Consider the following 15780-nt stretch of genomic DNA (forward strand, 5'->3'; position numbering starts at 1 on the left):
TGGAATTTCTTCCATTTGTTTTGATTTTCTGTTTATATTTTGTCACTAGCATGGCAACACATAAGGTCCATGTTAATTTTTGTTAAACTTTAAATTCATTTTTGTGCTTATTTTTGAACCTATTTTAAATTACACATTCTACACATCTACTAGATTTTCCCTGTGATGCACACGAGCTGAGAAAAAGGTTTTTAAGAAACATGCTTGCCTATTAAAATATAGATAGTGAATTTGTCTTTTAAGATTTTGATATTGTAGAAGTCTCCAAAAAAATACCTTGGTTTTGTTTCATGGCCTTAATAATCCAAATTACCTTTTTAAATAGCCTAATTCTTTTATACTAATTTTTGTACAGCTTGTTAAAACATTACCAGTCAACTAAATCATTCAATGAACTTCTGTGTAAATACAATAAATCTCAATATAACAAGATCTTTTCTTTACAAAATATCAGCAAACACCATAACAAGAATTTTAATTATCGTAAGTCTTATCTTTTTATTTAAATATATTTTGCGCCAAAAATTAAACTTAAACCACACACACATTTTTGCACATTCAAACCTGAACACTTTTCTCAGATATTACTGATTTATTTACAAGATAACCAACAGATAAGTAATAGTTATTTAAAAACATTCTATGATGTCATAATGTTAAATATGAGTAACGATGGTGGGAGGATATTGTTTAACAACTATGAAGATTATTATACACTTATCCATTCATTAGTTTTCATGACTGTGATCCTAATGATATTGTTCTGTAGAACTAAAGCTATTTGAACCTATATTCATGTGAAGACTTCATGTGAATTTAAAACAATATCTTGGCAATATAACAATCTTTATTTTTGCCTACATTTTAATAAACAGAACATTTTTGTGATATAAATAATAAAAAAATAACGATGGCTAAAGTTCTTGTTGGAGTCAAAAGGGTCGTAGACTACAATGTACCTGTAAGTTTCTTTTTCTCTTAATGTTGTGTATATTATATAAAGTCCTGGGGGACCGAGCCATGGCTCGGTAAAGTTTATTTTGATTGTATAAGAAATATAACATAAACTCATGTTTTATTTACAACTAATATTGGCTTTTATTATTTAAGTATCAGTGGAATTTCACTTTTTTTTTATTACAAGGGTTGCTAATTAAGTTTCTAGCCTAACAAAGAAAACACAATCATATATGAACAAAATCAGTTTTATTGTTTTTCAAAATATTCTCCATTAAGATTTATACATTTTTTCATGCGTATGAACCAGTCCAGAATATGCAATTTGAATGCTGCAACAGCTTCTTCAGGTGTCAAAAGTCGCTGTGCTCGTAGTTTGTTTTTGATAGTTGGGAATAAAAACAGTCATTGGAGGCCAAATCAGGGCTGTATGGTGGGTGACCCATTAATTCAACTTTTTGACCAGTCAAAAATGCCATTGTTGGAGCCGCCGTGTGGGAGCTGGCTTTGTCATGGTGAAGGATGATTCGCCTCTTGTTTGATTTTTTTGGATTTCTTCAAAAACTTGTGGCAAACAAATGGTTGTGTACCTACCACTCAGAATTCACTGTCTTTCAATCCTCTAATGCCACCGTAGCCACATGACCAGCAATACCGAAGAAACAGGCAATCATTTGTTTCTATATGCTCTTTTCACGAACCACTTTGGTGAGATTAGGTTCATCTTGATAGACCCACACAGTGGATTGCTGTTTAATTCGATAAGAAGGCGCTTCAAAGCCATATAAGGCACTAAGTTCATCGGCGCACCCTTGTCTTGAGCACCACGAAAGTTGTGAAAAATAATTGCACAGTAATGTTCACGTGTTGATTCCATTTTTCACCGTGTAGATATTCACTAACAACACTAATAGTGACAGATGACAGTAAGTCATGTTTGAGGTTATGTTCAACAATGCAAGGTATCAGCTGGCGCCTAGCAACAATCAGTGTTGCCAAGACCAGAATAAAGAATATTAGAAATAATATTAAATATTCTAATAATATTAGAATCTTAAATAGCAACCCTTGTATGATGGAAATATTAACCTGGCAATACAATACATTAACATATTAATTTATTTTAAACATACACATTTCTTATGCTGTAAATAAATAAAAGAAATGTATAAAATAAATCAAATAAGTCTTTTTTGGTTTTAGTTCCTATTTTAGGACTTAATATATAATCACAGGTTAACACATTCGCTGCTGAAAACCTTTAAACAGGTGCTCGCCAATGGCGGCGAGGCCCGGGCGGAGCCCCGACGTGCTAACTGAATCAGCGATCGCTATTGAAATATCTCAGTAAGACGAATCACAAAAGAGCAGTGGTGATTGTTCTGCGTTACTCCGAAAGTGGACGTAGTTCACTGAAACACCCAAAGGTAACAGCACTGCCTGGATCAATAACCAGAGTCTTTGTAATACGGCTCGAACTGAGAAAATCCCCAAAAACGGGACAAAAGCATTGCCAGACGGGATTTTACGGGCAATTTTTGTACTAACCTACACCCAGAATAAAGCTCGCATTATAAGCTACAGGCTGGTAAAGATTACAACGTTCCCCGACAATGGCTGAGCTCACATTGAAACAATAAACATGACATGGCGCGCTCCCCCACCCGTGGACCCCCCGCTCCTCAGCTGAGACGCGCGGGGTCCACCGGTGGACCCGCCGCATCGAATGTGTTAATACAGTAGCATTCAGCTACAGTAGCATTAATACAGTGTATGTAAGGGGTGTGATTTATTTCTTGGTACTACTAAACTAAATCTTTCTTTAAGTAAAAGCAAAGATTACATATGCTACGCAAAATATGTAATCTTTGGTAAAAGTAAAACTTCAGCATGAACATCAGCATACTCTCTAAAATACTTTCCTATGATGGATTAGCTGAGGACAGAAGTCCGATTCAAGCTTAGGCTATATTAATTGTTTACCATAAGATTATTGTAATACAATTAACCTTAATCATAATGCTAATTAAACTGAATACAGTTGTCAAAATTATGTAAACTATAAAATACCCCCACTGCAGCAAACCTGCAGACTAAGCGAATTTCCGTTTATCCGATTGGATTTTCAATTAAATCTTTAAAAAAAGTTTACGTTTAACAAGTACCTAGGATTGCTGCTACAGGGAGGATAACAAAGTGTTTTTTTAGTAAAATATTAATAGCTTAGTATAAAATAAATTTGCCAAGTTTGATAAAAATATATGGATGAACGGGTAAGTAAATTTCCTATGGTAGTGCCTGTCGCCAATCACGGTTTTAGGGCTATAAGTCCCTAATTGAAAATTCTTCTGCTGGATTTTGAGATATATATATTACAGGTAGACATAGCTTGTATTAGAGTATAGGATAGTTGTAGGCACTTACTGAATGTATTATTAGTTAGAAAGAGGTTTTTGAGTGGGGGTTGTGCCCTAAAAAGGCAACTTTAGCAATTTATTGTTGAATCTCAAAAAAAGTTTAAACAAAATACAGTTTACTTTATTTATGCAGCTAGTTTATCAACCCTGGTTAATGAGTTGCTCCAGAAGGTTGGTTGAATTAATTTGCTTTTTTATGAACTTGTCACAAGGAAATATTAGGCTTGATTATTTGTACAGAGCGCATATAATAGTAATTAATTATTTAATCAAAATTCAAATATAATTTTGTCATAGTCTACAGATTAGCTGACTAAAAAGTTTCAAATGTCAGTGCTTTTAGGACCTTTAATTAATAATTGCAGATAATGGTGAAATCTGACAAAACAGGAGTCATGACAGATGGTGTAGCTCACTCCATGAACCCGTTCGATGAGATAGCTGTTGAAGAAGCAGTTCGTATGAAAGAAAAGAAAGTGATTTCAGAAATTCTTGTGGTTTCGTGTGGACCTCCAAGAGCTGAGGTAACTCAAACAATAATTTAACATTTAGCAGAAACCTACTTTATGTTAAACTGTGTGTTGAAATACTCAAAATATGGCAAAATAAATATCTTATGTATATATGGGCCTACCTACTAAAAAAATACTCTAAAACATAGGTTACAATTTAAAGACACAGCCCAAAACTAAGAAAACTGGTTTGTGGACATGATACTGGGAGATCCTTTTTTGTATAAAATTTCATAGACATTTTTAAAACTATACAATTTAAAACATTTTATACAGTAAAAATGAATACTTTGCTGAAAAAATAGTATAATAAATAATAATAAAATCATGAATAAATCTATTACGAAGATCAACAAGTTTTGAACAGCTTTTGAAAAACAATTTATCTTCCCATTAATTTACAATGTAAAAATCCAATATCTTGCTGGAATTTGGATAATCTTTATAAAAATTACACTTTGGCCAAGTATATTGTGGATGAAATAGTGCTAATATTTGCCCACCCAGAATGCAAGATTTTCACATTGTTCTTGCTCTAAATTAAAAGCGTACACATTATTCTTTTTATGACGATTTTAGGAAGAAATAAGAACTGCTTTGGCCATGGGAGCAGACTGGGGAATTCACGTTCAAGTTCCAGAGAAAGATTATGAAAGTCTACAACCAATCCATGTCTCTAAGATACTTGCCAAGCTAGCGAAAGAAAACAATGTTGACATGATAATTCTAGGAAAGCAGGTCTGTTTATTCATTAATTTTCTAAACAAATGTGTGTAAATGTCAAGATGAATATGATAAGTAGTGTCTGACGTGGCTTTACTATGAGAGGGTTGTACCCGCACTTGAGTTTTATGCTCCATTGTTAACAAATTTTCCATATAGGGACTATTAGGTACAGGAGGTAATTTACCAACAAGGAATATTAGCCAATTTCCTATGGAGGGAATAAGCATTACCATCTGTCTCATGGTAACACTTGACCCGAGACAGATAAAAAAAAGAAGATTTTTGTCAGTCATGCTAGCTTTTATGGCTCGAGTTGCTTCTGCTAGCCACAAGTCCAATCATGGAGATAACATACAAAGCAGTAGGTGTTTCATCTACAGTTCACTTAAGAATGCTAACATAACTGTATTTTTCAATCAACAATATATGTGAACTTAATTACTTAAGTATGGTAGGTTGTACTTAACTATAAGTTATGTTTTTAGTTGTCATTGTCTAACTATTATGCCTTCACCTAATGCCTTGTAGTACAACCTGTCTAATTTTGTAATGTTTTGCTAACTTTTAAATGGTTGTTTTTACTTCTCGATAGTGATAAACTCTGTGATATTAGTTTAAGACCAATTAAATAACTTAAAATGCAATTTTTTTTTCATAGACTTCAAAGTACACTTTGTAACTTCTCAATTTGACAACTGCTCTCAGACACAAATAATTCTTTGGGTTGAACACAGCTTGTCTTAAATCGTGATTACAGTACGATTTTTAGTGCCGGTCTGAAAGCTTTACGCTTTCTATCTATAAGCTATATAAGCTTTTTATCTATAATTTCATATTCATGAAAGATGGTAAATTATTTTAAACTCTTTCTTTAAGTACAAAGATGTTTTATGTTAGGTCATTTTTTGCGTATAGCTTCTTAATTCGTATGCATGCATGCTGCAATGAAGCTCTTCGCCGCTTACTGGTTGAACAGAACGGTGCCATTTGCAGCTCTGTAGCTGACGTGTACTACAGATTTTGCTATGTATTTAGAATTTTTTTCTTATTATTAAAATCTCCTGCCGCATGCGAGATAAAGTCAGTGGTACGTTTTTTTTTTACCACAAGAAACATATCCAATGCCGGAGTTCATCTCCAGTTGACTTAAGGCTATGGCCCTAATGCAATGAGTGCAAAAATGGGTTAGGGAGTGAAATGTGGCCGTGAAAACCCTTGTTCCTTTGTGGTCTTCTTTGGAAGTCTGGGTATCCACCAAAAACACTACAGCTTCCTAAACAGACATTATCACAACCCTTTTTAAACTTCCTAACCCATTTATGCACTTTACTCTCATGTCGTAACACTTCGGCCCAAGTAACACTTCGGCCCAGTAACATTTCGGCCCGAAACCCTCAGATGTGGCCTACGGTCCAACTCTCTACCTGCCCACTAGTAACACTTCGTCCCAACAAAATATTTGACAGGTTAGGTTAGGTTAGGTTAGGTTAGGTAAGATTCCACCGATTCTCCGTCATGTGAGGTCAGAGGATGCAAGGGGTGACGGTTGGGCGACATTCCACCAGAGGGTGGTTGCAAAGTATACAGGTCATGAACCTCTTACTACCTGAACTGCGTTCCTCAACCCTTGTCAATTTTTCGTCGGGCCGAAATATTACTCCATTAGCTTATTTAATCATCTGTAAAAGCGAGTGGGACGAAGTGATACTGTTTTTCTAAGAAATTTGAGTTTGGCCGAAATGTTACTGGGCCGAAGTGTTACTACATCTTTACTCTCACTCATAGCATTATTGCCATAACCCTATACATACAGATACAGAACCCAGATACAATGTAATCTGTGATTAATGTTGGCACATCGGATGTTTCTTTTGGTAAAAAATGTATCATTAAATTTATCTCAAATGACGTGGGAAATTCAATTATTTTTAAATGTTTACTAACACAGCTACGTAAATGTATGGTCCAGAGCTGCAAATGGCACCATTCTGTCGGTAAACAGCAAGGAACCTCGTTGCGACGTACACGTTAAAAACTACCTATATGCATTATAAACAACCCGTCCTTAAAAAATAACCCTTGTATGTATGACTTCAATAATTATTTAATTTTAATCCATTTTAACCAGTTTCCCACTATAGGGACTTAGCTACTGTAGGTCTCATGGTAAAACCTAGACCTAGACCCAGGATCAATTTTGCTGTTTTATGACCCACGGTCCAGAAACACTATCGATTAAAATTCATTTATATATACGTGGGTTGTTCAGAATGTACAAAAGTCTCTCCTTCTGGCGCACAGTGGTCATTAAGTACATATTTGTACGCCTACTCAATGACTGTCCAGCCATCACACTAGAAGTGTCATTCTGCTGCCAGTTGTTGCAATATTAAATTAAAATTTATGTTTTATCCCCTGAGCTGTGATATACCGTAACTAAAAATAGGTTTTACCTTTTCCTACAGCTCAACCCGTTGTAACTTGGGTTACGGCCGTTTTGGCATTACAATTATTTTATTGAAATAAATTTAATTGAAAATCAAATCAGGCAGATAGAAATTCGCTTAGTCCGCGGGTTTGCTGCTGCGGTGTGTTATTTTATTCCAAACATAGAAATTAGCAATTTTATCCCAACTATTTGATAGAGCTTAGTAAACAGATAATTTAACATATTGAAGAGTTGTTGTACACCTTATAGTTATGGACAAAATTTAAAAAAACTGAACATCAAAATGTCTATGATTTCTTGTGGAGAATTACTATATTTTAGTTGTTGTTGTTTATATACAGGGTGTTTTTTTAAAAACTTGCATCTTTATTTATGTAAAAACCGCAATAGATAGAAATATGCAGTTTGCGGGAATCATCTATTGACGTAGGGGGCCCAATTTTTTTTTAATTCAACGTTACATTTACATTCCCCCCCTTACCCCCCATCCTTCAACTTATTTTTTTTAAATAGCAAGGTACCCCTTGTGACATATCAAATGAAAGAGCATGAAAAAAGAAAACTTTTAGTGAAATTTATTTTTCATTTGATGCGTCACAAGGGGGGGGGGTACCTTGCTATTAAAAAAAAAGTTATGGGTAGGGGAAAAGGGGGGGGGGATTATCTCACAAATTCATGAGCCGATTTAAAATTTTTTTTCATTAAACATTTTCTTTTTTCATGCTCTTTCATTTGATATGTCACAAGGGGTACCTTGCTATTAAAAAAAAATTAAGTTCCGGGTGGGGAGGGGGGGAATATCTAACAAGTTTATGAACCGATTTTCAATTTTTTTTCATCAAACATTTTCTTTTTTCATTGTCTTTTATTTGATATGTCACAAGGGGTACCTTGCTATTAAAAAAAAAATAAGTTGGGGCAGGGGGGAAAGGGGGGGGAATGTGAATGTAACATTGAATTCAAAAAAATTGTGCCCCCTACGTCAATAGATGATTCCCGCAAACTGAATATTTCTATCTATTGTGGTTTTTACATAAATAAAGATGCAAGTTTAAAAAAAACACCCTGTATTATGATCGAATTTGGCAGGTTTATTTATTTTACAAGCTGCTATACCTGTGCTTTGCAACGGGAAGAAAATGTGACCTGAGAGCTAGTGTTGCTGATGTGTGTTTTTAAATACAGCAACTCTATGATTTAGTTTGAAAATATAAACTGATTCAAAAGTGTAAACCTACTTACTTTCAAACCCCTACTTTTGATGTTAACATTTATTATTTATATTTAATATTTATTGTATCACTTTAATAATATAATAGATACTAAGCTAAACATTTCACTAAATAATACCCTTCATCCCCTATCCTGTAGCATTAAATCTAAGTATTCATTAAATTAATTATTGTTATTTTAATAAGGAAAAACATGACATTTTTAAGGCCATATTATAGCGAACATCCAATCAGGCATAGGTATGGCAATTTGTTTAGTCTGCAGGTTTGCTTCATTGTGGGTATTTTTTTTACTAACACTTGTTTCTTACCCAGGCCATTGATGATGACTGTAACCAGACAGCACAGATGACGGCAGGCTACTTGGACTGGCCACAGGGAACATTTGCTTCCAAGGTGACTGATTAGAAATAGGTCTTAAAAGTGATACACTGAAACTTAATCATCAGTTAAATATGAATACCCTAGGTACATTTGTTAATTTTATAAATTTTGGATATTTTTAGATGTATGAAAAAGAATAATAAACTAGCAACACTTCAGTCTTCACTGTTGAATGGGCCAATTTTTTTGTTATTCTCAAAAATTGTAAATTCACATGCTATTTTATGATAGAGTACTTACGGTTTCTTTTAGTGTGGTAAAATAGTATATTTCATTACTAGGACCGAAAGTGGCATTTTCCGGAGCGCGCTCAAGTTTTTGTGTGAGGCGAAGCCTCACACAGGAAAATCCAATTTCACATGCGAGGCGAAGCCGAGTATGTGAGAGCTATTTTCACGTACGAGGCGAAGCCGAGGACGGGAATAATGGAGCAAGAGCCGGAAAATAACTTTCGGTACGAGTTATGAACGATACTTTTCATCACGACGCAAAAATACACAAACACAGAATAACAGACCTCAGTAATATTACAACTAGTTTATTTCTAAATTATTTATTTTAAACATCAAAATAAAATCTTCTAAAAGGAAACCTTTGTATATTTCTCGATTAATCTTTTTTTAAACATAAAAAAAAATCTAAAGGGAACCTACTTAACAATCAAAAAATTAGAAGTTTATGGTTATGTTTATTGTACAGTTTTCATTGTTGGAGACATTCACTCCTTCGTTTAAAAGTTTTTTCTGAAGTTCTTGAATCGTTGAAACGTTTGTAGTGGTCGTGTTTGTTTCATCAACTTTTCTTACTTTTCTCTGAGGGCATTCTTCATCTTCTGAGTTGTTAAACACATGATCAATGTCAAAAAAATCTATTTGGCTTCCTGAATGTGTTTTTTCTACAACATTTCTGTTTGTATTCTCAGCAGCTGTTGAACTCATTGCATGCGGATTTTTAAACAGTTTTCTTGACAGTTGTAATTTTCTTCCAATGGAATTTTCTATGTAACTCTCTGCGACATTAGAGGATTTCCAACCTCCGTGTGATTTAAGGGCAAGTAAATCCCCTCCTCCCTCAACTAGCATGGTGGCTGAGGTACGCCTGAGGGCGTGTCCAGTATAGCGCTCCGGTTCGTCTAATTTAAGGTATTCTGCTACCTTTTTTGGGATTGAACTGATTGTGTGACCCCCTACATTTTGTCCCACGCATTTACCCTTCCTGTAACCAATTAAAAATCGGTTACTTTTCATTTGTCTGGGGCGCAATAACAAATATTTGCGAATCAAATCACATGGTCTATATGGACAGTTGTCATTGGTTATGGTAAAACTGCGTTTAATGTGTGTTTTGCCATCGTTGAGAAACACGACAAAAAAACTGCCATTGTCTGTAATATCTTCTACTTTTAAATTTATAAGATCGTGGTTTCGACAAGCTCCATAAATACCCAGAGTTAGGATGACCTTGCTCAATAACCATTCATTGTCAGGAGCGTTAACCATGAATCTTTGAATTTCGTCTTCAGTAAAAACCTTAGCTTTTGTAGGTTGATAACCCACTGATTGACGTTTAAGAAATGCTAGAGATTTGTTAAATTTTGATACATCCACATTTTCTTTTAATTTCAAACCACTCTTTATCATAGAAAATTTACTCCACAACGTTGTTGGTTTCATGCTTTTAGATTTCTCAGATAAATATACTAATAAAACTTCGTCACTTACATTCTTTGGTAAAACATTGTGTCCTTGGCACCAGTCCATAAACTTCCTGAACTCCTCATTATACCTCTCTCTCGATTTCTCTGGAAGGAGGTTTTTGGTTATCTCTAAAGCTTTCTTCGATAAATCGTCCGAAATAATAGACATATTTTGGCCGCTTTTAAATACGCACTAAGCTAAAAACACAGCAAAACAAGCTTATGCGTGTTTATGTTTACATTTAGATTGTCAAACAATAAACACAGCTGATTCAAATCATTAAATTAAACTGTAACAAAACACTAGCGCGCGTAGTGAATAAATGGAGAACTAATTGAGAGCGACGAAAGTAAATTTAGAGCGAGGGAAAATCAGCTGATCGATTTTTCCTCGCCCTAAATTAGAGCTTGGGAAACGGCTACTTTCATTGATGTCAGCTGTTATCGAAAATAGTTACTTTCGTTACGGAGTGATGAAAAAATTTTTTTATCACTCCGTAACCAAAGTAACTATTTTTGATAACAGCTGACATCAATGAAAGTAGTCGTTTCCCAAGTCTCTAATTTAGGGCGAGGGAAAATCGATCAGCTGATTTTCCCTCGCTCTAAATTTACTTTCCCTCGCTCTCGATTAGTTCTCCATTTATTCTCTATGCACGCTAGTGTTTTGTTACGGTTTAATTTAATGATTTGAATCAGCTGTATGTATTGTTAAAAGTTGTTTTATTATTTTATTTTCATTTTTAAACAAAATTTATTGAGAAATATACGTAGGTTTCCTTTTAGAAGATTTTATTTTATTTTGATGTTCAATCAAATTAATTGAGAAATATAAAATAGTTGTATATATACCTAGTTGTAATATCACTGAGGTCTGCTAATCTGTGTTTGTGTATTTTTGCGTCGTGATGAAAAGTATCGTTCATAACTCGTACCGAAAGTTATCATCCGGCACTTGCTCCATTATTCCCGTCCTCGGCTTCGCCTCGTACATAAAAATAGCTCTCACATACTCGGCTTCGCCTCACACGTGAAATTGGGGTTCCCTGTGTGAGGCGAAGCCAAACACAAAAACTTGAGCGCGCGACGGAAAATGCCACTTTCGGTCCTAGTAATGAAATATACTATTGCACATTGACCTTCAAGTAAACATTAAAACACAATCTCAAGCCTACTAAACTTACAATTTTTGGCCCTAGACTCTTATATGTATTATTAACAGCCAACCCATTATTCAATTGAGGTGTGGGTATATCTATTGCATAAGATGTAATTTAAAGTATTTTACACTACAACACATCCCAAATTGTTATTTTACAGGTTGAAAAGACTGATGGAGAGGTGACGGTCTTACGAGAGATAGACGGAGGCTTGGAAAACATTAAACTAAAAATTCCTGCAGTTATAAGTGCAGATTTACGACTTAACGAGCCTCGTTATTGTACTTTGCCAAAAATAATGGTAAGTTTGAACTGTTTGAAGTCATAACTTTATAGTCATATACTGTCAAATCAAAATACTGCTAAATAGGTGAATTACGAATTGGTTTAGTGACTACTGTAACAAACTTCAATGCCTGACGCTCCTTTCACACTATACGGCTTTTAACCGTTTGCGTGATTTTTTGTAGTGTTAAGAAGAGCATGAGAGCTTTCATACTACACAGTAGAAACCCGTGCCGCCCTGCAGCCGTCCACTGCCACTGAAACGGATGGTGTCTCTGCGTCAGTGGTGCATGTAGTTAAATGCAAGCTTTCACACTACACAGTTACGGCAGAAAACTGTGCCATCTTGCAGCCGTCCACTGCCACTGAAACGTAGGTACGGTGTGTCTGCGTCAGTGGTGCATGTAGTTAAATGTAAGCTTTCACACTACACAGTTACGGCAGAAAACTGTGCCATCTTGCAGCCGTCCACTGCCACTGAAACGTAGGTACGGTGTGTCTGCGTCAGTGGTGCATGTAGTTAAATGTAAGCTTTCACACTACACAGTTACGGAAGAAAACTGTGCCATCTTGCAGCCGTCCACTGCCACTGAAACGTAGGTACGGTGTGTCTGCGTCAGTGGTGCATGTAGTTAAATGTAAGCTTTCACACTACACAGTTACGGCAGAAAACTGTGCCATCTTGCAGCCGTCCACTGCCACTGAAACGTAGGTACGGTGTGTCTGCGTCAGTGGTGCATGTAGTTAAATGCAAGCTTTCACACTACACAGTTACGGCAGAAAACTGTGCCATCTTGCAGCCGTCCACTGCCACTGAAACGTAGGTACGGTGTGTCTGCGTCAGTGGTGCATGTAGTTAAATGTAAGCTTTCACACTACACAGTTACGGCAGAAAACTGTGCCATCTTGCAGCCGTCCACTGCCACTGAAACGTAGGTACGGTGTGTCTGCGTCAGTGGTGCATGTAGTTAAATGCAAGCTTTCACACTACACAGTTACGGCAGAAAACTGTGCCATCTTGCAGCCGTCCACTGCCACTGAAACGTAGGTACGGTGTGTCTGCGTCAGTGGTGCATGTAGTTAAATGCAAGCTTTCACACTACACAGTTACGGCAGAAAACTGTGCCATCTTGCAGCCGTCCACTGCCACTGAAACGTAGGTACGGTGTGTCTGCGTCAGTGGTGCATGTAGTTAAATGCAAGCTTTCACACTACACAGTTACGGCAGAAAACTGTGCCATCTTGCAGCCGTCCACTGCCACTGAAACGTAGGTACGGTGTGTCTGCGTCAGTGGTGCATGTAGTTAAATGCAAGCTTTCACACTACACAGTTACGGCAGAAAACTGTGCCATCTTGCAGCCGTCCACTGCCACTGAAACGTAGGTACGGTGTGTCTGCGTCAGTGGTGCATGTAGTTAAATGCAAGCTTTCACACTACACAGTTACGGCAGAAAACTGTGCCATCTTGCAGCCGTCCACTGCCACTGAAACGTAGGTACGGTGTGTCTGCGTCAGTGGTGCATGTAGTTAAATGTAAGCTTTCACACTACACAGTTACGGCAGAAAACTGTGCCATCTTGCAGCCGTCCACTGCCACTGAAACGTAGGTACGGTGTGTCTGCGTCAGTGGTGCATGTAGTTAAATGCAAGCTTTCACACTACACAGTTACGGCAGAAAACTGTGCCATCTTGCAGCCGTCCACTGCCACTGAAACGTAGGTACGGTGTGTCTGCGTCAGTGGTGCATGTAGTTAAATGCAAGCTTTCACACTGCACTGTTTTTTTGTCGAACAGGACCCCACTAGTAAGTGCAAATAGATCAGCTGTTGCACTGTTTCTTTTATTGAATCTGGCTTTTCAATTGGACACTGTTTATGTTTATTGTGACATTGTATACAAATTCATCTCGTATGGCTGGAATCCGTGTTATGATAAAGAATTATAGACACGCGATAAAAATGTGCGGTTTTAAGTGGACGGGAAAACCTTTTAGTGTGAAAGGAGTTTAAGTTTCGGTAGTTCTAGTGTAAATAGTGTGTGTCCTGGCATAATGTCATAAGAAAACTTATCCTTTGATACTTGACAAAATAGGAGGTCAAAATTAATTATAGTAGAATTTAAGTGTGTCAAATTATTATTACAGTAGAACCTCAATAACAAGCCTATCATGGGGATTATAAAATATTACTTTTGTTCAAGGTTTGCAATAACATGTAATTAAGAGCAATATAAAATGAAGGGTATTTGAAAATGACACTTGTTATCAAGATTCATTTTCTCAAGGTTCTTGTAATATGGCTCTTGTAATAATTGAGGTTCCAACTGTATTATATTATAAATAGAAACTATCCTGTTTGTGGCTTTATATATTTTGCATACGTATTACATTTCAGAGGAAGAGTTGACATAATGTTGAAATCCAGGTTGGGTTTCTTAATAATGTCTGTCACAATTTCTTACAATAAACCGTTTTCGACAACCCTCACCTATCTTTTTTGTTATATTACGAGTATTAATGATATAACAGATTTTTGTGCATACCGGTACATTTGTATTTTTATCAAAATATTGCAGAAAGCTAAAAAGAAGTTGGTCAAGAAAGTGCCGATAGCAGAGCTGGATGTGGACTTGACTCCTCGGATGGAGGTTCTCAGAGTGGATGAGCCTCCGGTGCGCCAGTGTGGTCCAATACTGCCTGATGTCGACACATTGATAGCCAGACTAAGGGAGGCCAAGTTGTTGTGATTGTAGACATTTCAACAAAGCCAATCAAGTCTTCTTTTTGTTTCAATAAGCTATTCACACTACTACTACTATAAATTCAAACACTAGATAAAAGGGGTTAACAATTCTTTTAGAAACTGTTGAGTACCTGAAGTAACAAAAGTATTCACGGCACCTCTTACATACATAGCTAGGGTTTTTGTTTAACTATTAGTAACCATTTCCCAGAATATAAAACCCCTCAATTTGCAAAATGTGTTTTTTTTTACACGGGGTGTACACAGCAGATGTTAAATAAATGTTTCAAATATGACTTAAAGTTTGTCTTTAAACTCTCTTAAAATGTTTGGATTCCTGATTTAGTAACTGTCATGAAGGCATTCCAATTTCCTATCCAAATATAAGTGTGGAAATTAGTTACTTACTTGCAAATTTTGTTCTTATAAGGAAAGTAGCATTATTAACTCAGAACGATGACAATGAATTTTAATAGTTTTATGTCTTACACACGTAGTTTAAGTCTGTAGATGAGTTACTTTAGTAAATTAAACTTTACATGAGTGTTGGACAAAAGACTTATTACAATTATTGTACAAATTGATGTAAAATACAGTTTTTAATAAATATTTACCAGGTACTAGACTAAATTATTTGTTTGGTTGGTCTAAAACTCAAGAATGGGTTTTTCAAACATGTCATTCTCAGTTCCCATCTATGTAGGCCTTGTATGTGTCTTTGCATTGGTTATCAGCTAGACAATGTTAATGTCCCCTCACTTAATAACACATCTATATATTAATACGCAAGCAGTTTTCTTTTCACAGTCATAACTCAATAACGGCTTGATGGATTTTAAAGTTTGAGGTGTCACATTAAAGGTATTTTCACGTAGATATGCAAATACTTCTCAGAATATTTGGAAAGGGCACCAATTAAGTACAGTTAAGGGCTAAAGTTTGGAAGGCGGCACCATCTGTTGACATTTGATCCAACTCATTTCCCTTTGTTTACAAATAACATATGGACGTAGTTTGAAATAGTTTTTAAGGTTAACCACAGACTGCAGGACTAAAACTTCCAGAGCAAAGCTGGAATTTATATTTTGTTTCAATCTGTTAACTAAGTCTGGTTCATAATTGAAGAGCATCCTATCAATACTAGACAAAAAAGTGTTTAAGAAATAAAATATTTAATTCTTTTTAGTTTTTAAGTTTGACCATAGACTGCAGGACTTATT

The 15780-nt window shown here is 35.8% G+C and overlaps 1 protein-coding gene across 1 annotated transcript; it reads left to right on the forward strand.

Moving 5' to 3' along the window:
* The first annotated feature begins 744 nt into the window (after window positions 1–744).
* LOC128982960 (electron transfer flavoprotein subunit beta-like) lies at window positions 745–15169 on the forward strand. Its single transcript, XM_054402070.1, has 6 exons — window positions 745–961; window positions 3740–3898; window positions 4466–4624; window positions 8609–8689; window positions 11694–11834; window positions 14394–15169. The coding sequence occupies exons 1-6, from the start codon at window positions 911–913 to the stop codon at window positions 14562–14564; spliced, it is 762 nt and encodes a 253-aa protein (XP_054258045.1). The 5' UTR covers window positions 745–910; the 3' UTR covers window positions 14565–15169.
* The last annotated feature ends 611 nt before the right edge of the window (window positions 15170–15780 follow it).

The sequence above is a fragment of the Macrosteles quadrilineatus genome, unplaced genomic scaffold (assembly GCF_028750875.1).
Source record: "Macrosteles quadrilineatus isolate MER2022 unplaced genomic scaffold, UCM_ALF_1.0 Scaffold_1__1_contigs__length_201487025, whole genome shotgun sequence".
Lineage (NCBI taxonomy): Eukaryota > Metazoa > Arthropoda > Insecta > Hemiptera > Cicadellidae > Macrosteles > Macrosteles quadrilineatus.